Raw genomic sequence first — 24,168 nt, forward strand, 5'->3', positions numbered from 1 at the left:
TCGAAATAGACAGCCTTGTTAATCAATTAAAGATCGAAGGACAGATGTTCAGGCTGTCATGCGCATTAAACTAGAACAACGGCGTCAGATGAAAATTTATGCCTGCTCATGTTCGAACCCAGATTCGTAGTGTCTTTTCTTTCGGACATTCCCGAAAGAACAGACACCACACATATATCCATATATAGGAGGTTATATTGCATTTTTTCTGCAATTTGTCTATACCACCACCTCCTACAATATTTACAATTCCTCCTCAAACATCCTGTATAATTATTTGGGTATTGACGGGTCATCGGAAGTTTCCAGTGCTAGACGCACAACATCGTCCGAACCCTAGCGGGAATACAGTGTGTCCACGAGCGAGTGGAATAAAGGCCCCGGGTGGATGGGGGGGGGGGGGGGGTACAGCGCATGTGGTGTGCGGCAAAGATGGGAATTCGTGTCTGACGAGGAGCGTGTGTAGATCGGTGCTGCAGAGAGGTTGGCTGCTGTGTCCCGACAGTGCCCACCGTCGGAGTTTCGAGAACTCCGTCCGGCATGGGTGTATGTGTTGTCCATAGCGTAAGTTAGTTTAAATTAGATTAAGCAGTGTGTAAGCTTAGGGACCGATGACCAAAGCAGCTTGGTCTCATAAGTTATTACAACGAATTTACAAAATTTTAAATCCAAAATACTGCATCTCGGTTCTTACAATAGTGCAATAGGGACGCACTGGTTAGCTGTAACTGAAGAGAGACTCCAACTCGGATTGTCGTTACAGGCATAAAAACTTAAATTGTGAATATATTTCTGAATGAATGTTTGTTATGTATTTTTCCGTCACCCTTTTCACTGTTATAATTTATGTTCTACAAGGAACGCACGCCATTGGAGGCGGAAATCTGTAATTTATTTTACCTTAATTACTACTTAAATTTTGTTCCACAATTTAAAGGCACATATGGGTGCAAACACGGAATACATGGGAATAATGCAGCTGCTCAGTGACAGGTATGGGGGAGGCATTGAGGCCAGGCCTCTGATCTTCGACCCCTGCCCTCTTTGCCTCCGCCTACCTGGTGCTGAAAGTCTTCTCAAACTTTTTTAAAAAAATAATAGTGTAGTGATCAGCATGTCTGTCTAGTAAGCAGGAGGTCCAGGTTGAAGCCCAGTCGGTCACAAATATTCATCTGCCGTCTTAGCTGTATTTCAATGCGCTGTGACAGTGTGGACGTAGGTCCTTCGATATTTAAGATGCAAGTGTTTTTTGAGGCAATAGAGGTGATTTGCGAACATTTGTCTTGCCATCAGTGTAACGGGACTTCAACGGCATCCAACCCTAAGTCATTGCTTTGTGCTGGCGCTAACCCATGTCATATATATGCGAATCAGATCGTAGTTCATATTTAGTCAAATAACGAATGGTCAGTATACAAGTATGCCGGCCGGGGTGGCCGAGCGGTTCTAGGCGCTACAGTCTGAAACCGCGTGACCGCTACGGTTGCAAGTTCGAATCCTGTCTCGGGCATGGATGTGTCTGATGTCATTAGATTAGTTAGGTTTAAGTAGTTGTAAGTTCTAGTGGACTGATGACCTCAGAAATTAAGTCCCATAGTGCTCAGAGCCATTTGAACCATTTATGAAGTATACAAGTATTTACGAACAGTAGCAGCAGGATTGCAGCGAACTGATCCCTTAACTAAGTGTAACATAGAGAACCTGTGTAATGAGTCATTCCAGCTTCATAGCTGAGGGTAATATTTGTTAAGCAATTCATTGCAGAATTAATGTAATACCCGCACGATGATCTCTGTAGTCATACTGTATCATTAGCAGCACACGAATAGAGTACTATGTTCGTTAAATCGGATTACTCAAGCTGAGGCCAAATAAAGAGAAGCGACGACGCCACAACACTATCTTTACTTAAATAGGTAGTCAGCGCTAAATTATGCGTGCCACCATTAACGTTACTATAAGCAGTTTGAGAGCATAACACCACCACAACTACTGACAACCTGAGCCATATCATCACGCAGTTGTAACTCGCAGTTATTACAAGTTGCTTATGTTTGTCAAAAATAACGGTAAGCGCCTCTGAAGTTCCATTTGCATTACGCCTAGGACGGAGAGAATCCTAAATAACAGTAATAGGTCTAAAGTTCTTGCAGATTGATATTAATTCAGTACCCGATAGTTTCACACTAACGGGTTCTTTTGGCTATCGGAAGACTCATATGGGAATTATAATAGTGTAATTGCAAGAACGCTCAACTACCTTAATAGCACCTCATTGTGGATTGAATACGACTAGGAAAGCGACAATAATTTGACGTTTCCATCCATCTCCTGACGTCTTACTGAATGAAGTCTGAATGAAGTGCACGCACAGTTGTGTTGCCTGCCGCATGGATTCTGTGCAGTGTTCTGGCAGCTGGCAGTCATTGCTGAATACAGACATTTTCAAATATCCCCACTGCTGTAGGGGAAATCGTCTTTGTTGCATTTTTTGCATACCGTAATTAGCACAGTAACATAAGACTTGTTCTGCTGAAGAACTTGATGCCACAAGTCCTTAAATAAGAATCTCCTAGCGGTAGTAATGAATGGAAGGAGACACACTGTTGGACAAAAGAATGGACAGCTCCCTGCTTTTTGCGTTTCCGATAGCGCCTACGATAAGAATATGGTGTCATATTATGCTTCACAACCTTAAACTGTTTATTTTTTTACTTCATACTAAAAAAGTTATGATATGAGAAGAGGAAATGACTGATATGCTTCTCAGGAAGTTTAGTTTTTCGTGTTTATTTTCTCACTTCATACTAAACCAGGGGTGTTAATATGAGTAGAGGAAATGAAATATACGCTTCCAAGACATAATATTTCCTTGTGTGCTACTATTGCATACATGAAAACCCTGCAGTTAATTTTTGAGTGTTGGATACATTTCGATATCACCTCACATTCCTTTGTGAGAAGGTTCCTATTTTCTTGGGATTCAAATAGAGTGGACATTTCATCACTGGTTAATATTCTGATGACTAATGACATGATATCCGTTGCAATTACTCCATGGCATCTGTGAGTAGAGTCTCACGTTGGTTACTATAAGAACACGCAGGCAGTGATATCCGCTCACTGCAGTCAGAGCCAAGGTGATTTCTTTCTGTTTATGGCGAAGCGTCTGCTGCAGTGTCCACGCTCAGCCAACATAAACTAATCGCGGCGGCATTGGGCACTGCTAATCGCTGCACTTGTCGCGAGCCTCGACAACCAGAGCGCACTGTCCTCTGCTAACGATACGATGGAGTTAATACATCTTACCTAACGTAATATGCAGGTCGTGGGTTGAGTAAAAATTCAGTTTGTAACTTCCCATCACATTAAAATACTTTACAGTCATATTTGATGCCATATTTATTGTTGGTTGTCTCTCTAATGTTAATAGTATTGATCCAGATTGTGCGTGAACACGAAAACACACACACACACACAGAAACAGTCATTGATTCCAGTGAGGGTGACAACTATTATGTGTAGAACAACACATGCACCAGTCATTTCCTCAGTTGGCGTCGAGTGGATGAGATTTTTCAGTTACCTTGCATTGCAAGAATTGGTAAGAAGGAGACTGAAAGTAAATGGACTTGTATCTAAAGAGCTGCGATAAAGCGTAGCTTGACGGACTGTCAGATAGTTGTCCACATGGGTTTTGTGGACGAGTATACTTTTAGTAACCTACTCACCCACGATCATTACATAAGATTTCTCGAAGGCGTAGGGACATTGATTTTATTAAGTCGTCGACAGTGTAGCGTGATGGTTTACTTCCGACCATATGTTTTCTATATTCGTCCAAAGGTCACTTGCATTTGTAGGTCCACATGGCAATGACATTGTTACCTCTGCCCACATATTCTCTATCTGGTTGATGTTCGGTGATCGTGGAACAAACGGCAACAGCTTTATCCTCTCTTGGCCCTGAAACCAATCTCGCACTGCTCTGTTATGATGGATGGGGCTCTTCTCCTGTAAATAAACTGTTATCTCGTTCGTTCATATATTTATATTTAAATAACGTATTAGTAATAAGAACATTGTCTTATTATTAGAATTCAGGCCCTGTCATAAATAAGTGATCTAGATTCGCCCGGCCGCGGTGGCCGTGCGGTTCTAGGCGCTCCAGTCCGGAGCCGCACTGCTGCTGCGGTCGCAGGTTCGAATCCTGCCTCGGGCATGGGTGTGTGTGATGTCCTTAGGTTAATTAGGTTTAAGTAGTTCTAAGTTCTAGGGGACTGATGCCCACAGCAGTTGAGTCCCATAGTGCTCAGAGCCATTTGAACCATTTTGATCTAGATTCAAACGTCCGATTAACCTTCACGCGCTCGCGCGGGCAGTGAAGTGACCGCCTTTTTGCAATTTCGCGCCATACTTACTCCACAAAGGTAACGAGGTGGCGGGAGGTACATGTATTCTCTAGCTGCACCTTTTTCCGACAGATGCTGCTCAAAGTTCGTCCAAGTCGCACCTCTCTGCCTCTCAGTACAAGTTCAAGTAGATCCGAACACGCTCTTCGGTCAGTTTACCGCTTTGCGAGCGCTTACGGCACTTACAAACACGGTCAGTTACCGCCTCAACCAAAGGTGGAGTTGATACTGTAGACCTCATGTGCTCCAGAATTTCAACATCAAGAAGAACACAAGGGTGGCCTGCATGTATAGTTTTCCGCTTACTTGACCGGGCAGGAATAAATTCGTTACGCATTTTTCAATTGGTTCAAATGGCTCTGAGCACTATGGGACTTAAGTTCTGAGGTCATCAGTCCCCTAGAACTAGTTAAACCTAACTAACCTAAGGACATCACACACATCCATGCTCGAGGCAGGATTCGAACCTGTGACCGTAGCGGTCGCGCGGTTCCAGACTGTAGCGCCTAGAACCGCTCGGCCATTCCGGCCGGCCATTTTTCAATTCAACACAGGTAATATGAAAGAAAAAACGAGAAGACAATTCTTACATGCGTTATGTTTGGAACTGATGAGCGAAAACCTGAAAGAAAGAGCTAAATTGAAGCATTTACCAAAAGATTTGTTCGTATATTTGGAAAATTACAGAGAGAGTGACGTAGTTTATCCAGCTGTATCAACCCCTACATGGAGAGGAATATGTTATTTGTGTGGCTCAAAAAAGAATATAAAAACAAAGCGAGAATGCGGTGAATGTGGAAGAAACGTCTGTCTACGACATTCAACCACGACAGTTACATGCAATAATTGTTCTCAGCCTCAAAACGAAAATGAAATGGATTCAGACTGATCAGCATTTTTCATCTGACAGAAATGTTTGTGACGTTTTCAATCAAAAATTCTTTTTTCAAAGCAAAATCAGCTTTTCTTGTCACGAGTTAAGACAGTGAATAATTCTAGTCTTAAGTATTACATTATATAGTCCCAAAACATTACAATTAAAAAATGTTCTTATATTTCATTTGGGTATTTGGCTTCCTTTTTGTATTCCATTGCATATTTTATTGTTAAATAAATAATTTTGATTACAAATGTGTTGCAATATTGTGTGAGATATCCTATGTCGATATTTTATGGAAATGTGACCTTTAAAAACGGAAAACTTCAAGAAATTTATGGAAACTCTCGGGCGGTCGGCCGACCGCCCGCGCGAGCGCTCGCGTGACTATTTCTAGCGCGAGCGCATGAAGGTTAAGAATGTGGTTTACCCAGTCTATCAAATGATGAGAGTCGTATTCGGATATCCACATTAATCCTGACTGGCTGAATCCAATTAGAACGATCTGGTATCGAAATGCAATTACAGAAATTGGATAATTTGAACGTCTGTATTGCAACAATGCTGCGCACATAAATTCCTATGATGGATTAACAGGTGGCAACTGTCTAAGAAAAAGTGAGAAATATGTCTACTAGCAGCAATGTAGCGTAATTATAACCCCTATTTATGTGATGGAAATACTGAAACGAACAATGCACATCTACTTCAGTGGTAGGAAGGTGCACCATATCGGATTTGCTGATGACATAATGACAATAATAATAAAAATCCCGTGGGGCGATAGTGGAAACCCTCCCCCATATGAGTGGTACCGAGGAAATCAAATACTTGGGGTGAACCAAATACTAACACAATCCTGAACGTCTACTCAATCCGTTGAACCAAAAATCCACGCACGTCTGAGTGAAAATCACCGCTACTCAGTTCACTGTCTGTTAGCTCAATGAGCTCGGCTGAAAATATTTGCTTCGAAAGGCTTCAACACCCTCTCGTCCTGTCCGGTCCTGGTATCACCCAAGCCAAACCAACGAATACAAGCAAACATGAACTGTGCAAGCAAAGTCAACTTTACCCCAGGTGGTATACAACCCGGCTGCCGACAGGCGGCAGTTGGATTTTCGGATTCTGGGGAGTCCAGGTTAGCACAGCAGGGAATATCGAAGAACTCTGGTAAATATCCCTACAAGCAGAAAAATTCTGGAACACACTCGAAAATACTATGAGCAAAACTCACCAAGATGACGTGAAAATATTAATGGGAGACTTCAACTCTCTATTTGGAACAGAAAAAACCTGTAGAAAAATCATTGGTACAAATTCAACTTACCGAAACGCTTAGACCAACGGCACACGTCTGACTGACATTTGCCAACAATTCAACCACAAAAGGATGTCTTCCCACTTTAGGAAAAAACCAGTTCCCAGGTAACATGCTTGGCTACCAGGTGCAAGCTGCTATCGTTCGCCTTTCGGGACTCGCTGAAAGCCAGATTTTTAATTCTTTTGTAGTAGAGCTACAAGCAGGCAGATACAAACTCGGTAAGGGAATCGTAAGATAACGCTCGAGCAAAATTCGTCTTGGTACTTACAGTAGCCCTTAGTGTCAGAGCGAAAACCTTACGGTACTGCCAATTTCGTAATGCCACTTTTGTTTTCTGCCGAGATATTTTTTGTTGTTGTGAATACATAATTTTATCGTTGAAATGCCACATTTTCATAATACTTGCGAATGATACAGGAAATGAAGTAAATACAGATCTTTTCGAAGTCAAAAGTCGGTAATATCCTACTAATTCGTGTTAAAATAGGCTCAATCGTCTTACAGACACTTAACACATCGCTACAGTCTGGAACCGCGCGACCACTACGGTTGCAGGTTCGAATCCTGCCTCGGGCATCGATGTGTGTGATGTCTTTAGGTTAGTTATGTTTAACTAGTTCTAAGTTCTAGGGGACTGATGACCTCAGAAGTTAAGTCCCGTAGTGCTCAGAGCCCTTTGAACCATTTTTGAACTTAATGCGTTATTAAGATAGACTGCCGTCGTGATGTTTCTGTAGTAAGCTGAACTTAATTTGTTATAGTACAGTGAATATTTTAATTGCATTTTCCATTAGTTTACTAATCGCAACAGTAATCATCAAAGAGAAAATAATCAGCAGCTGAATTTTCTTTCACGGTATCTAAAACAATCTGACAATCCTAAAGTTGTTTACAAATTCTACGCTCATAGAAACCCATTGGTTCTAACGATGTCATTAAACCAGTGTAGTTTTAAGAGTATTCTCGTCTAGAAATGAATTGCCTTGACGGTTGATTAATCAAGAGCGGGAAAGGTAAAATTTCACAAATATATGACGAGAGGGACAAGTGCCTGAGAGACGACTTTCCTATCAATCTGCTGGATAGTTTTGTTTCTCAAATCAACAGAGTGAGTTATCATGCTGTAGCATAGGTGATGAAGTTTTGATGCTCGACTTTCTTACACTGCGACCGAAAGGTGTCTCAGTTGTTGACACCAATTCCAGCTGTGTTGCACACACCCCTTGGGGCAGAATTCGTAGCCCAAAACACACATTTGGAGCTATCAAATCTAAAATATTATGTTCACACTAGTCTTTGCTCTAGTCTACGTCTTTTGGTGGGGCTCAGCCTTCCATTTCTTCTTAGGAAGTTAACGATAAAGGCATCATAACACGTTACCAGTAACAGTACTGCATAGGAATGCTCAATGAGCGACCTGATGACGTTCAATAATAGTCACTCCATTGATGTTTCTTGTTTCGAAGTAGAGCATGCAGTACTCCTACACCAGACTTCTGAACTTTGCCTGTTGAATGCAAATGTCGCATGATGGTAAAATGGTAATCTGTCACATATATCAGTAGGCGAGACTTCCTTAATGTGGAAAATCATTCATGCCAGAACGATCTTTGTTGAAACAAGAATATCTTTTTCTGGCGTATTTTTCCCAAAAGCACTCGCTCCACACACAGTTCAAATCTTTCTAGCTGTCTCCTCTACATTCACCCCTCTGTTATACCGAAAGTAAACGTTGTGTTGCAGTTGTTACACCTTTTTCCACTTGCGACTCAATTTTACAGTGCTTAACTGTAGTTCATGATTTTCAAGTATGCAAAATCCAATGCTTAACTGCAAGATGATAACTAGAACTTCAAATTCGAAAATGGCATTGATACATACACTGACAGCGTGGCGCCGCCTTCACATGGGCGGCGCCGGATTTTCGGCGGGTTGCGTCTGGCCGGTGGCCGGTAGCCGCTGCAGTGCGAGGAAACTCTCGAGCGTAAGCAGTTGTGATCGCGACGCGGCCACGAGCTGTACTGCGGAATTGTTTATGCAATACTTGTTATTGCGGGTGGGTCGAATGTTAAGCGAATTGTCTTAGATGTTCAATCAGACTCATAACTTTAGACCTAAATGTGGTAAAAAAAAAAATACAGTTGGACGCGAACAGGCGACTCTAAGTTTAGAATGCACAACGATTACCGCAAGACCACGGACTCGCTCCATCTAGAAAACCTCGGAAGTAGACAACACGTCCTCCTAACACTTCCGCATCTTACAGGGTTGCTTGATTGTGCAGATGGCCGGACTTAAGAGTTGTCAGGTGCGGTCAGTTTTATTGGCCAGTGGCCACCTTAAGTGAACGACTCGGTCTTAGGCTCTGTGGCGGCCGGCCGGCAGTCAGTTTTTATGTCCATGACTGTACACACTGAGCCAGTATAATCCTCAATTTTAGTCAAATGGATTGCAGTCTGGCAGGCACCATCTCCAAGGAGAGGCCTACACTGGTCCATGAGGTGACATAGTTCAATAAGCAGCTTCAACGAGACTTGTCCTGTGCTAACTGCAAGCCTACTGCTGGCTCTAGATCCAGTGGTGTGGGCTTAGCACCTTCCAGCCAGTGGCCACTTGCAGGCTTACTTCGAGCTGCTGCCAGTCTTTTGCCCTGGAGGGCAGCTGTTTGAGACCAGGGCAGTGCAGCTGCCTGACCACTTCCACTGGGACAGGCATAATGTCACTTTACACCTCTGCTCACTACTTTTGAAGATATATTCAGTGTGTTGGTAATTGCAAATATGGACAACTATCAGCTGTAGAATGGAATGAAAATTTATGTCAGGCAGGGACTTGAACCCAGATTTCCCACGTTGTACTCGGACATCCACTACATATATTCCCCTTCCGGCTGAGATATTTTACTTGGAAGTCACTTGTCCAATGTTGGAATGTAAGTATGATATTGCAGTGCCTGTGTTATTCTGAAAATGATGCATAATTCCTTGGGACATGTGTTTATGCAAACCATCACTACAGCTGAAGGGGGAGGGATATTGTATTTGCCTAGCATCCACCTCCAAGCAACACAGGTGTGTACTGTGAGCTGCTGCCTCTCAGACAATGGTCACCATTGTAAGAGATTCGGGAAAACATTCTGTTGATAACAAAACCACACCACATTGTTGTCAATCACATCACCCACAGATGCCATGGTAACGTGCTGCCAACTTTAACACTAACAGTGTGTGAGTCACTGCAAGCAGCACTGCCATTGTGCGTACCAATTCTTCCTCCATAGATCATGTGCCCGCTGATTGTCATGATAGTATTCTTCCAGAGGGCAGCTATAATGGACATCACTCAGCTGATCAGGGCCAGTTTACATCAGGAATGACGTTGGGCAAGCAGTGACCACACTTGCCAGTCCTTCAAATAGAGCTCCTTTCATCCAGTGCTGCGTCCAAGTGGTCACTCTGCATTTCACACGTTTTCCCTGTTGTGCCTGATGTTGGCCACAGCTGTCGCCTGTCAATATACAACTCACTGCCACTCCCAAATTGTGCCACCTGTGCTCATGGCCTGCCAAATGGAGTTCATCTCTCTGCATTGTCTGCAGCAGCAATGTTATCTCTGACTGGCTTCAAGCTCCTGCCATGAGGGACCCTCTCTCCTGGACCATCCGTGAGTAATACCACTCCCTGTCAATGCCTCACCAGCAAATATTTTTGTGTTTTGGAGTAGAAAGCAACATCATGAAAGAATAATATCAGATCTTGGATATGAAAATGTAAAAAAATTTGACATACTTTTCTTATTTTCATTCCCTAAAGTCTTATGACATCAGATTCTGGGGTAACACCTCATTGAGGCAAAAAGTGTTTCTTGCACAGAAGTATGCAACAAGGATAATGTGTGGTGTCCACTTCAGAACCTGTTTTAAATATCTCTTTAAACAGTGGACATGCTGACAACAGGTTCACAATAAATTTACTTCCTTATGAAGTTCAAATGGTTCAAATGGCTCTGAGCACTATGGGACTCAACTGCTGAGGTCATTAGTCAAAAATGGCTCTGAGCACTATGGGACTCAACTGCTGAGGTCATTAGTCCCCTAGAACTTAGAACGAGTTAAACCTAACTAACCTAAGGACAACACAAACATCCATGCCCGAGGCAGGATTCGAACCTGCGACCGGAGCGGTCTTGCGGTTCCAGACTGCAGCGCCTTTAACCGCACGGCCACTTCGGCCGGCCCTTATGAAGTGTTCTGTCAATGTCAATCACACGTTGAAAACAATGGCATCATTCATAAATATAATTTTAGAAGGAGAAATGTTTTACGTATTCACCACTCAGCCTTAGTGAGGCACAGAAACGAGTGTGGTATTCAGCCACAAAAATTCTTGACCACTTACCCAGTGATATAAAGAATAAAATGGATACTACAATGAAATTCAAACAAGACACTGAACATTGATGAATATAAATCACTGTATGTACAAAAAAACTTAAAGCGTCCATGTAAGTGGTCAGCACGTTGCCATATTTTCTACTGAGAAGATGCACTATAATTTTAAAACTAACTCATTCCATACCGTAGTAAGAAGTCAGAATTATGTTCCACAAAACATGCAAATTCTTATTTCAAAATTTTATGCCTCACAGTGATTAAATTCTGCATATAATAACTAAAGATGTTTAACTAATCAAACATGGTATTTCTTTCATCGAAGATATTTGTATTGCACTTCAGTTGTACAGCATATATGTACTTCAAAATAGTAACAACAAATATTGTGGTAGTGTTCAGTAGCTAATGCTGTGAATGAAGAGCAACAATAATGGAAATTAATAGATGGGCTACCGAGCGAGGTGGCACAGTGGTAGACACTGGACTCGCATTCGGGAGGACGACGGTTCAGTCCCGCATCCGGCCATCCTGATTTAGGTTTTCCGTGATTTCCCTAAATCACTCCAGGCAAATGCTGGGATGGTTCCTTTGAAAGGGCACGGCCGACTTCCTTTCCTAACCCCATGAGACCGATGACCTCGCTGTTTGGTCTCTTCCCCCAAACAACCCCAACCCAACCAGATGGGCTTTCGTGGAAGTACTGTTTAAGTACAAATAAGTCCATTTGGCACAATTTGTGAAATAACCAGAGCTCAAGGTACTATATGAAATATTTTTTATCTTTTATCACAATGAAATAACCTCTGTTGCCGAGAAAAATATTTAAAGATAATTATGTAAGCATTCATATTGCCTTGGATGGCGATTAAAACAGAAATAGCTCAAAACTATACTATATGTGAAAATACAAGAATATGTCATTAAATGATTATTTCCATCTATTTCTAGCAATAATTTAATGTCCACATATAATCTGCATTTAACACCATAGAAAAATAGGTATCTGTCTGTACAGTACATAATAACTGATATCCTCCAGCAGTAGCATATTCACATCACTGCTAGATACCAGTATTTGAAATAGGATAGCCCCAGCTGACTGGTATAGTTAGAAAACCACCAATATTTTCTCACTCAGTTTTTTTCCGTTAATTGTGTAAGATGTTAATCTGAACACGTTTTAGGTTAATATACGAGTATAGAAAACAAACTTAATTTCAGATGAGATGATACTTTGGGACAATTTGGTTCAACCACAAAAAAGTACATTTTTAGCTCAATGGTATATGTATAAAAATCAATTCGTGAGCATAACGTACACCACTGTTTAATAAGATGGCGGTTATAGCCATGAATGATTTAGAAAATGACACTGGGACCTCTCGAAGCATATTTTCATGAATATGTACTCACTTTCACATAGCAGTTGGAATTCATAGATCAGAGCATGGTCACTCAAGAGCAGTTACAGCCAGAGGCAATTATTACACCTCGAAAACAAATTACAAGGTGCTACCCAAAATATCTGAGAATTTAATTGTACTGGTCAAATCAGTAACATTACAACACATACCATTGTGACTAGTAGTGGTGGGTGTCAGAATGTGTTTCAGTGCTTCTGCAAACTATGAAATGGATGAACATGAAGGAGTGATGGATGTGCATCAAATTCTTTTTCAAGCTGATGAAAACTGCAGCTGAAACCCATTTCAGGCTGACAGAGGAATTTGGTGAGACTGCACTGGGTGAAACAAGAACATTTGAGTGGTTCAAGTGCTTCATGGAAGGCCAAGAATATGTGGATGATACAAACATTCTGGTTGCCCTGGAATATGCACAACACCAGGAATGGGCATGAGAGTGCATGACATGATTCACAAAGACTGAAGGCAGACAATTTACAATGTTTGTAACAGACTTGAGCTGTCATATAGTACATGTCAGTTAATTCTAGGCAGTGAACTGAACACGAGATGAACTGCAGTGAAGTTTGCCACTTGATTTTTCAGCATTGACCACATTAGATAAATGTTGACTTTCTTTCTTTCTTTCTTTTTGCCAAAGATGAAAATCACATTGAAAGGTGGAACTACAATGGGTCCTGAACACACTATACCCTGCAGACTTTCAGGAGTGCATTCAAAAATGGAAATAATCCTGGTACCATTGCATATATGACTTCTTTGAAGATTACAGAGGACATTAGGATATAAGTATAGTTTGATGATTTTTACAATGACATCCTTGGATATTTTGTGTAACGCCTTGTATAAGAATAAGGAATAGAATAAAATTCAACTGTGAGCCTTGTTAACAGCAACAGCATACAAAATATCATTGCAAAACAGCCACAATTGTCTTCATTAAGCTCGCTCTATGCATGCAGGCCCACAGTATGTCTAATTAAGACTGCACCTGATGACACTGGGCTACACAATGAACAGTGCGTGTTTGTTGTGCGATGAGTTAAAATTTGGTATCAAATCTGACAGGCTGATTTTTTCACATGGGGGGGGGGGGGGGTGTCTCATTTACTGGCTGCACTGCCAATGACTCCCTTGTTTCTAGCATGGAGAGGGTGTGGAAGATAAACAAATCTACATTTTTTTTCACAGCACATCTTGATGTATTAGTGACAGGATGGTGATGCTATCAGGAATTTCCATTGGTGGACATTTCCATTGGTGGACATTTGAAACTTTATGTACTTCCATTCAACATATTTCTTTATGCCTCAAATAACAGCTTCTGTAAATTCTTCTATAGTTTTTTGGTCCATAGGTCATTCTTTCTTTTCTGCAGATGACACTGATTTGCCTTATGTAGCTCATTTGGGGAATTAAATGCTATAAGGTTTCACTTGAATGCCATTAGCAGGAGTCCGATAAAACTGCCTGGGACTCTCTTGTAAGACACATTACAGCTGCATGAGCACTTTTGCTGACTTTTTCCAGAGCTAAAAATATATTTCCTGAAGCAGATGCAAAAAGTTACTATGGAGCCCATAAACAATTTCACAAACTCCATGTATGGAGGAGCAAAGGAATGTTGGCTCTCTGTGATGAGCACACAAAGTAATATGGGTGTTTCACCTGTATCTGAGATATCCGACCTGAAAGTAAATCTTCCTAAACATGACATCAGATAGGTGACACTTTAATATCTCACAGTAATCCCTCACTGCATACAAAACGTAGCTCATTCCTTATTACTTGCAGCCACCACTCATGCCACTGTGAACTGGCTTTCCATTTTGACAGCAATGTAAGGTCACAAGAATGGAGGGGTGAAAGTCTCAGTCTCCCTATTTTCTCTTGATTAGTTAGTTTATTTCAATTATTTTCTATGTTATTGAAGACTTGTTATATTTCACCTTTTTCTTTTGTTCCTTGTGAATGAAAAAACGTATCACAGAATCACGAACTTCCTCTCTGTTCAGTAAAAATAGTGAAAAGCTTGAATGTTACTAAACTGGAGTTGATCAGACAAGGAATGTATCATTATTATCAAGTAACACTTGACTGAATATTTTCAGGATTCAAACACAATTTACTGCTTCAGTTGGCATGATATTGAACATTGATGTGTGACCAAAATAAAAAATAGATAGTTGAGGCTTATCAGTATAAAAACTGTAAAAACATAGTATCTACATTTAAAATTTAAATAAGAGCACAAGATTTGCTAGACCCTACAAGATTTAAACAAAACTTAGGTAGCACAGAAACTAGGTTTAATACTATGGCTAATATTTGTAAATTCACAATTACCTATATGAGTTTGCTCTTTTGTTCACCTTCCAAATAACCCTCCTGTATGCTATGATTGTTCAGTGTTCAACATTCAATTGGGTAATTGCATCCAGTATGGTGGAATGAAGAAGAGAACAGACTATGAACACATTCTATTTAGAGATAACGATTATGGCATGTAATAGCACATCAGTCTCTGCATGGACACTTGAAATAAGGATGGTCCTTCTAATACTTGTGGCAAGTATATCTCCTTAATAAGCTAAGACTATTTCCGCAAGGAGAGTCTTACAGAAGCATACAAATTACATGTGTGTTGGAGCTGGGATCAAATAAGGGCTTTGTAAGGTTATTACTGAACTTTTTTAAATACAGGAGATAATAAAATTTATTCATGCTGTGAGAACTTGACGTTCACTGTTGTTCACTACTTAATATCTGTGTGATATGCAGAAGTGAAACTAGTCACTCAATGGATTGTAAGCACTGTACTGCAGTTAAAAGGCTTTAAGAGAGATTGATATAAAATGGGCCCTGGGAGAGCCAGGTGGATTGTGGCCTGGTTTCATGTGTGGCTGCAATTATAGTGTGTGTGAAAGATCCCTGATGTACTTTCACTCATGAAGCAATTGATTTCAGCAATCACATGCCCATACAGTTCAGTGGTCCACTTATGGAGGCCATTAATGTTTAGTCCAACCAGTGTGTTCAGTGCTATACACAGCCTGTACTTCAGTGTATCTTAGGTGTTTCTCTATAAAGTACTGCATTCCATGAATCGTGTTTGTTCTTGCCATAGCAAACTTGACAGTGGTTGAGGCCTATGCTTTCTCCATGTCTTAGTGTCAGTGCTTAGTCACCTGACAAACACCTTGATGAAAGAAATACTCCAATGTATCATTGCCAACAGCAAGCTTTTGCGGAACAAAAGCAGGCTCTCATCACTACTCTAAATCAAGTGGCATCCATATTTTCATGGCAGGTTACTAGTGCAATCTTCACTGTTTCTGGCATATGATGAATCAGCTGAAGATTAGGACAACTTTGAGACACAGTTACGCCAACATTTCCAGGTTTTTTCCATGGACAGTGCAAATCTGTGTAGGGCTTTTTTTTCTTTCCTTGTTTTTGCCATGCATTTATCAGTTGTTGTGCCAACTTGTGCCTTTGCAAGAATTGGCCAGCTTATCATTTGATGAATTGTGCAAGCTTCCCTCAACCTATTACTGTGACAGAACACACGTTACTGTGATATATGTAGAATTTTACCATCATCAGAAACACACAAACCAATCTTAGAAAGCCTGGGCTGCAAAATTGCGCGGGTTAAGCCATGGTTGTAAATTTGTCACTAGTACCCATCACAGATCCTATACTGATCACATGGTGAGTGATGCTATTATTTGCCTGGCCTAAGATAGGGAAGTCCGCGGAAAAGCACTTCAGTGTGAGAATCCGAAGCTTATGGATGTGCTCATATAGCACAGTTCTTTGAAGTGTCACGGGCCACAGGAAATCAAATTTCTGTGTGGGAGGAGGGACTTCAAGTTGCTCAGTCAACCCTTGTTAGGCACGCTGCACGTGTTCAGGATGACGGGGAAGCCACTGCAGCACTACAGCCTTCAACTAAGGGTCGTATGGGGCAGTGTCGGTTATGGCGACAGCAGCAACAGGACATGTCACAGCAGTGGCCACGTGCCCCCCTTCCATTATTGCTTGTACTGCTTCATCAAACACAAGCATGCTGTGTGCCCTAAGCATTGGGTGGTTTGCAACAAGTGAAGAAAGAAAGAAAGGCCACATTGCATCATTGTGTAACTCCTATTCGAACACGGTGGCCACAGTAGTACTGGCAGACATAAACTGCATCTCTACAATGACTGTTTCCCTGAAAAATTGTTTATAGACTTGTATGCATTTATTAAACTGCTAAAAATGCAGGTGGACATCACAGCTGCAGTGACTTCTGTAAATGAACAAACATAGGTGGAGTCTGCCTCCCCTCACACACAGGTTTCACAGAAGATGGTTAGCTACAGTAAACAGCAGTTTCCAATTATAAGTCAGTTCTCTGCTCCTGTCCCTTACAGATCTGTTGTTTGCCCTCTCACCTTACTTGTTCTGGATCATTCCCATTCCACAGATCTATTTGGATTAAACACATTTCATGCTTTCAGTTTCTCTATTGCCAATGAGGTAAACTCAGTGTCACATAAAGCTCTGTATCAGCAAATGGAGTCTCTTTGCTCTGAATTTTCGTCTCTGTTTCCCCATGGATTTGTTTGTGCTACTGGTTTTCAGGCCCACACTACCATGAAAGAGTCTGCCTACCAATTTTTTTGAACACAATAGGAGCATGTCAAAGTGTGCAACCCTGTCATGGAAGAATTAGACCATTTCACACTGCTCAATGTCATTCAGCCAATTTTTTTCCAGTGAATGGGCTACACCACTGGTCATTGTTAAGAAGCTGACAGATAAGCTTCACCTCTGTAGTGTCTTCAGTATCACGGTTAATGCATAGTACATAATAGATACATACCCTTTGCCCCACCCTGATGAGTTGCTCACAAAATTGTCAGGTGGCCACAACTTTTCCAACATTTATTTGTTGAAAGTGTACTTCCAGCTCCCCTTGGATGAGACCACTAGGTGCCTTCTCAATGTCAATACACCTTTTGCCCTACACCAATATCAACACTTTTCTTTTTGCGACAGTAGAATACCCACAATTTTTCAGCATATTTTTAGGAAAGCTAACAGCCACTGTACCCAGATGCATCAATTACATCGAGGATTACATCATTGTTTTGGGTTCTTCCACTGAAGACACTGGACTCGCATTCGGGAGGACGACGGTTCAATCCCGCGTCCGGCCATCCTGATTTAGGTTTTCTGTGATTTCCCTAAATCGCTCCAGGCAAATGCCGGGATGGTTCCTTTCAAAGGGCACGGCCGAATTCCTTCCCCGTCCTTCCCTAACCCGATGAGGCTGATGACCTCGCTGTCTGGTCTCCTTCCTCAAAACAACCCAACCCAACCCTCTTCCACTGAAGGCCACCTTAGCAATCTCTGGTCATTGTTTACAGGGTCTCAAGTGCAATCTTGCCAAATCTCAATTTTTTTCAGCCATCAGTTGGGTACCTAGATGTTGAGGTTTCTTGCACAGTGGTCAAACCAGTACATCATCATGATGATGTAAGTACAGCTTTGCTGTGGCTGACCTCTGTTATGGAACTGCAGGCATTTCTAGGTAAAGTTGCATACTAGCGTAAGTTTTTACCAGACGCATCCACAGTGGCTCAGCCCATGCACATACTTTTGTGTAAAAATATGGCATTTTTTCTGGTCCCCAGCTTGTGACCAAGTGTTCACTTTGCTTAAATCTAAGTTTTAATCTGCCCCGTGTTTGGCCACTTTTCAGGTGGGTCAGCATCTCGTGTTGGCTGCAGATGCTTCTCGGCATGGTCTTGGAGTGGTGTTGGTGCACATATATGCAGATGGGTTTGACTGGCACATTGCTTACCCTTCCAAGACTTTATCTCCCACTCAGCATCAATATTCTCAGATTGAAATGGAGGCTTTAGTGATTGTGTTCACCCTCAAGAAATTTCACATCTTCTTGTATGGTTCTTGATTCCACTTAATCATGGATCACAAGCTATTGGTTGCTCTTTTTAAACCTTGGGCTTCCATGTTGGACAAGGCAGTGCATCATTTGCAGCTGTGGGTTCTCTTCCTCTCCCATTATCATTATCAGATCTGTTATCAGCCAATGGTGCAACATGCCATTGCCAATGCCTTATCTCACCTTATGATGGGGCCAGACCCAGCATTTGATCAGGACAAGTTCCTTTGTTTGTATTTAGATTTGAAAACCAGAACACAGACAATGATTTTCCCATCACTGGTTTCATGATAGCATTGACCGTGACCACAGATCCTGTACTTAGCTGGGTCCTCTCTTTTGTGCAGCATGGTTGGACAGAAAAATCTGTGGGCTGTGCCTCGGATCCCTTGCATAATTACATCTCCCTTCAACACCACCTTTCTGTGTTTGACAGATGCATCTGCCCAGGTTGTGATTCATGCTTCCTTACATCATAACATACTGCAGCTTCTGCATGTCAGTCATAGGGTACCTCTCACACCAAGGCTTTAGGCCTGCTGACGCGTGTATTAGCCCAGTACATATGGAGAGATTATATGATTTATCGCTGCTTGCACTCCCTGTGTGCAGCAACAGGCAGGCCTGCAGGTGTCCTTTTCCCCTTGGCTAACGCCTAAGTGCTTGTGGGAGAGCCTAAATGTCGATTTTGCTGGGCCCTTCATAAGTAAGTATTGTTTCAGTGTAGTGGATGTCTATTCCAAGTTTCCCTACATGGCGTGTTCACTGTCCACATTCACAGTGGCCCCTATTTTAGACCCATCTAAGATTTTTGCAATTGAGGGACTTCCCTACACTATGGTTACAGATAACAGTTTGTTTCTCAAGAATTTGCCACTTTTGTCAGGCTAGTGGTGTACACCATCTCACAGCTCACTCACTTCATCCTCAGTCCAATGCTGAGGCCAAATGCATGGTTCAAATAGGGGACAAGAGCCCAGTGGAGCTGCTACATGAGTGCCAACCACAGACTCTCCTTCACGCACTGCATCCAGCACCGCATCTGCTGGTGTCATTGGGTCTGCTATGGTTCTGGCCAGTTGCACCCGTCTGGGATCATGGTTTCAGCTGCTGGCTGAACTGGGTTCCTGCCATCATTGAGCATCACTGCAGCCAGCTCTTGTGCATTGTCTGCACTCATGACAGGTGGATATCGCACTTCAACTAGCTATGGCCATGCTTGGTGGTTTCTCTTCTGGAGGGACCATCACCTCCCCCACTCCTGCTGCTACTGATGCCTGTTACTGTGTTGCAGACAGTCTGGTTCATGTCACAGTGGGGGTCGCTGCCTGACCAATTGCTGTCTACAGTTTCTGCCTCTTCCCCCACTCCTCAACTGCTGTTGCCGGTGCAGCCTCTGCTGTAGCCCCACTGCACCTGATGCCACAGCCGCCGCCATGTCTGTTGCTAGGTCTTGTGTAGCCATCATCCCCAGTGCCCCTGCTGACCACTCTGTGCCAACCACTAATCTTAACAGAGATGTTCCTATGGATATGCCATCTCTGGTCCTGCCCTATGGCCTCCCACAAGAGGAGGGGGGGGGGGGGGTGCATCAAAACCACCCCCTCATCACATCCACCCTTATTTGCTGGTGCCTGCCCACCACAGGCTGCAGTAGCCACCATCATCAGGCAATGAAATGGACATCAGCACAGTCACTAGTTTTTCCCATACTGCTGCTTTTCAGGTACCACTGCTTCTTTGGTGCCAGTGCTTTTTTGGTACCAGTGTTGTTTTGGTACCAGTGCTTTTTTCTGTACCACGCACTTTTTCTGTAACACGTATTTTTGTTTTGATGTTTATGGTTTTCCCACCCCTGGAAGGGAGGAGTGATGTACCTCCACTCATGGTGTGTGAAATTTCAGAGATCGTACATCCATATGGTTCACAGGCCCGCTCATAAGTGCCACCTAGGCCAGCCCCCTGGCACACTCTGGTGAGCCGCCAAAGAAATAGTATTGTTTAAGCACCTGCAAATGAGTGCTCGGCCTATTCTGTAACCTGTATTACTGTTGTCCAGTCAATGTGTTCAGTGCTACTCGCCACCTGTACTTCATTGTGTCATACATGTTTCTCTATAAGGTACTACATTCCATAAATTGTGTTTGTTCTTGCCACAGCAATCCCAAAATCGAAGAGTATCATAATATGTGATTTGTTGTCATTAAAAGAGACAACAGTAGACAGTGAAAAGTTGAGGCCAGCACCATGCTTGCTGACCAGTATACCAGCAGATTGTGGAGCAGCTGAACTTCCAACAGACAATTAGTGAAAATGAGTGCATACTGGAGGTGATTTAGAGCCACACTGTAATACCCACTGTATCACCAATGTGTTGTGGACATGTGTCATCAAATACTACTATTTGTACAACAACACATTAATTGGATACACAATTATAGTAAAAAGGTCTGTTAGTCTGATGCGTCATCACTTCCATTACACTTGGTGGATGAGTGTGGGCATACCTGGCAGCAGACATGTAAGACTACAAATACAGAGTGAAAGGTGACAGTAGGAGTTGTGCAATTTGTGATCTGTGATTAGTGTTTCCTTTTTTCTGTCATAGTTATCTCTCCACAGACTGAGTACATCTTTCAGTGTCATACTTTTCCAAAATGGTGATTTTTTTATCTTCAAAAATGATTTTGCATTGAGCTCTGATACATATTCTGTTTTAGAACATTTACAAGAACTAAGCTCAGACTGTGATAATCGTGTGTGACTGTCAAAGTTGCCAAGTCAAAGTTTTAAAAAAGACAGAAGCATGCAGTCTGTGTGTCCAACATCCATGTATGGACACTGAATGCTACACAGCATGTTGTGCTACTATTGGAACCTCAGGACACCATAATGCAGACAGTCAAAAGTTGAAACAAAGATCCTCAGTATTTAATAGATGACCACATTACATGGATTGCACAGTGACTCATTACTTTAAATTTTCCTTACCTGACATGAATCTGCCCCACCTGCCCCATAGCCACTGCATACCTGACATGGATTCACATACTGACCATATCCAGCCTCAACATACCACTTTTTACAAAGGTCAGTTGATATAAATGGAAGGGAAACATGATGCAAAACATGTGGCAGGGTACCATCTTCTGTTAGACGTCCCCAACCAGTCACAGTTCCATTTCCTATAAAAAATACAAAATGTTTAAGGAAAGGAACTGGTTGACAGTTAGGGCTGCTGCTTCTGTTCATACTTTTTTTAAAAAAGAAAATACAGCAAGTACATGGGAAAAAGAATTCATTATGCAGTATCACATTCAAATATTGCATTTGTTTCTTTAATATACTAATCACAAATCCAAATCAGATTTATTTTTACATTAACCCCAACACAAAATAAACTGATGTAAAATTTTACTAAAAAAGCTGTAAAGTGAGCAATTACTGAAGTCAAATTAACTTGTGATTCTGCTAAGAAAGTTAAAAATGAAGAAACCAAATAAAACTGTAGGAGCGAGCAGAACTCTACATGAGGCTTTAGACACTAGTACCATAGACAACTAAGAACTGAACATTCTTAAAAATTTGAATAGAAAACTTCAGGTGGCAGAAGGTTTTGTTATAAAAGCTAACAAGAGTAATGCAGCAATGTTAGTCTATAAAAAAAGACTATGTTGTCAAAACAATATGCTGTTTTGAACACAACAATATAGCTGAAATAAATAATGGTCAACTCAAAAATATTCAGAATCAGTTAAAAGTAAAAATTGATAGTTAATAGTTTCTGTTAAATCTGTTGTAATGTAATATCATGTGACTAGGGCCTCCCGTTGGTTAGACCATTCGCAAAGTGCAAGTCTTTCAATTTGACACCACTTCGAGACTTGTGTGTTGATGGAGATGAAATCATGATGATTAGGATAACTGAGCAGAGAAAATCTCTGACCCAGATGGGAATAGAGCCCGGACCCTTAGGATTGACATTCTGTTGCACTGACCACTCAGCTACCGGGGGCGGACTTAATTCTGTTGAAGAAATGTAGATTACAGTCGTAATTCTTCAGGCTTTCCTGGCGATCTAATGACATCTTGGGTTGTCAGGTGTTCTGCTGAATATCAGCGTCATACTTGCACGATATTTCAGTAACATAGCTCGTTACCTTCATGTGTGACCTGAGATTACTCCTCGATATTAATTCTCCGCCCTGAGGGGCAGAGCAGGCTGTTTTAGGACTTGCTATTTGCCCTTTCCAGCCATAGGTTTTAATAATTTTATTTTTAAACATTTATTACATTTTTCTTGCTACACAATGAAAGTTTTCTTTAGATCATTAACAATTAACAATGATATTTTTAGGTAATATTACAATACAGTTTGTTCTTGTAACTAATTTTACATGTAACCAGGCATTCCCCCTGTGGTACTCTCTCATTCACTGTGATCTGCTGGAGCATTGCCGTTCCATTTTCAGTCCACTGCGGTTCCAGATGTTCCCTCTGTGGTCTGCGCCCGTCAAACCGAACCCTGGGCGTTCCATCTTCGGTTTGATGCACCTGGGACTCTGTATGGGGATCGTTCTCCATGTCCACGCCTTCAGTTCTTCTATTTGTGGAGTGCTGCAGGTATTCCCATTGCTTCATCAATAATTCCAGAGCAGGATCCCAGGCTCTACTTAGCTGGTGCCCATGTCATGGTTAATGAGATTATCGGTCAGTTTTATCTCTATTGACTCCCTTATAACACTGTCCCAAAATCTGGGCGTCTGTGTTAGAAACTTGGTTTCTTCATAATTCATAGCATTATCTAGCTCTAGACAGAGTTCAGCAATGGCTGATTTTGTTGCCTGTCTTAATCAGGTGTGCCTCTGATGTTCCTTGCACCTGATATCTACTGTCCTTATCATCTGGCCAATGTAGGACACGCCACATTGGCAAGGTATATTATAAATTCCTGGTTTCCGTAAACCCAGGTCATCCTTAACATTTCCCACCAGTCCCCCGATCTTGCTGGATGGACAGAAAACACACTTGATAGCCGGCCGGTGTGGCCGAACGGTTCTAGGCGCTACAGTCTGGAAGTGCGCGACCACTACAGTCGCAGGTTCGAAACCTGCCTCGGGCATGGATGCGTGTGATGTCCTTAGGTTAGTTAAGTTTAAGTCGTTCTAAGTTCTAGGGTACTGATGACCACAGCAGTCAAGTCCCATAGTGCTCAGAGCCATTTGAACCATTTTGAACACACTTGATATTGTGTTTATGGAGGATCCTACTAATCCTGGCAGAAATAGAACCAGCATAGGGCAAATACGCCACTTTGTTTGCTTCATCTTGCTCTGCTTCTGGAACTTGTGGTGTAGTGGCTGGATGGAGTGCCATCTCAATTTGTTTCAGTGTGTATCCATTTTTGCAGAACACTGTTTTGAGATGCTCTATTTCTGTCAGTAGACCTTCTTGGTCTGACAGGACATGTGCTCTGTGGACCAATGTCTTAAGAACACCGATCCTCTGTGCAGAGTGGTGACAGCTGCTGGCCTGCAGATATAAATCAGTGTGTGCGGGTTTTTGATACATACTGTGGCCAATTGATCTATCTGCTTTTCTTTTTACTAGTACATCCAGAAATGGCAGCTGGCCATTCTTCTCCTGTTCTATGCTGAACTTGATATTTGCGTGGCATGAGTTAAGATGTTCGAGAAACTCATTGGGCCTTTCCTTCCCATGAAGCCAGATCACGAAGGTGTAATCCACACACCTGAAGAAGCATGTGGGTTTATATCTGGCT

General features: G+C 42.0%; 1 protein-coding gene across 1 annotated transcript in view; it reads right to left on the bottom strand.

Moving 5' to 3' along the window:
• LOC126249356 (trypsin-1-like) overlaps window positions 1-24,168 on the bottom strand; it is a 145,858-nt gene that overhangs the window by 45,351 nt on the left and 76,339 nt on the right. Inside the window, exon 5 of the mRNA XM_049951008.1 lies at window positions 21,378-21,571. Coding sequence (XP_049806965.1) covers window positions 21,378-21,571 — 194 coding nt within the window. The remainder of the gene's footprint in view (window positions 1-21,377; window positions 21,572-24,168) is intronic.

Source organism: Schistocerca nitens, chromosome 3 (genome assembly GCF_023898315.1).
Source record: "Schistocerca nitens isolate TAMUIC-IGC-003100 chromosome 3, iqSchNite1.1, whole genome shotgun sequence".
Classification (NCBI taxonomy): domain Eukaryota; kingdom Metazoa; phylum Arthropoda; class Insecta; order Orthoptera; family Acrididae; genus Schistocerca; species Schistocerca nitens.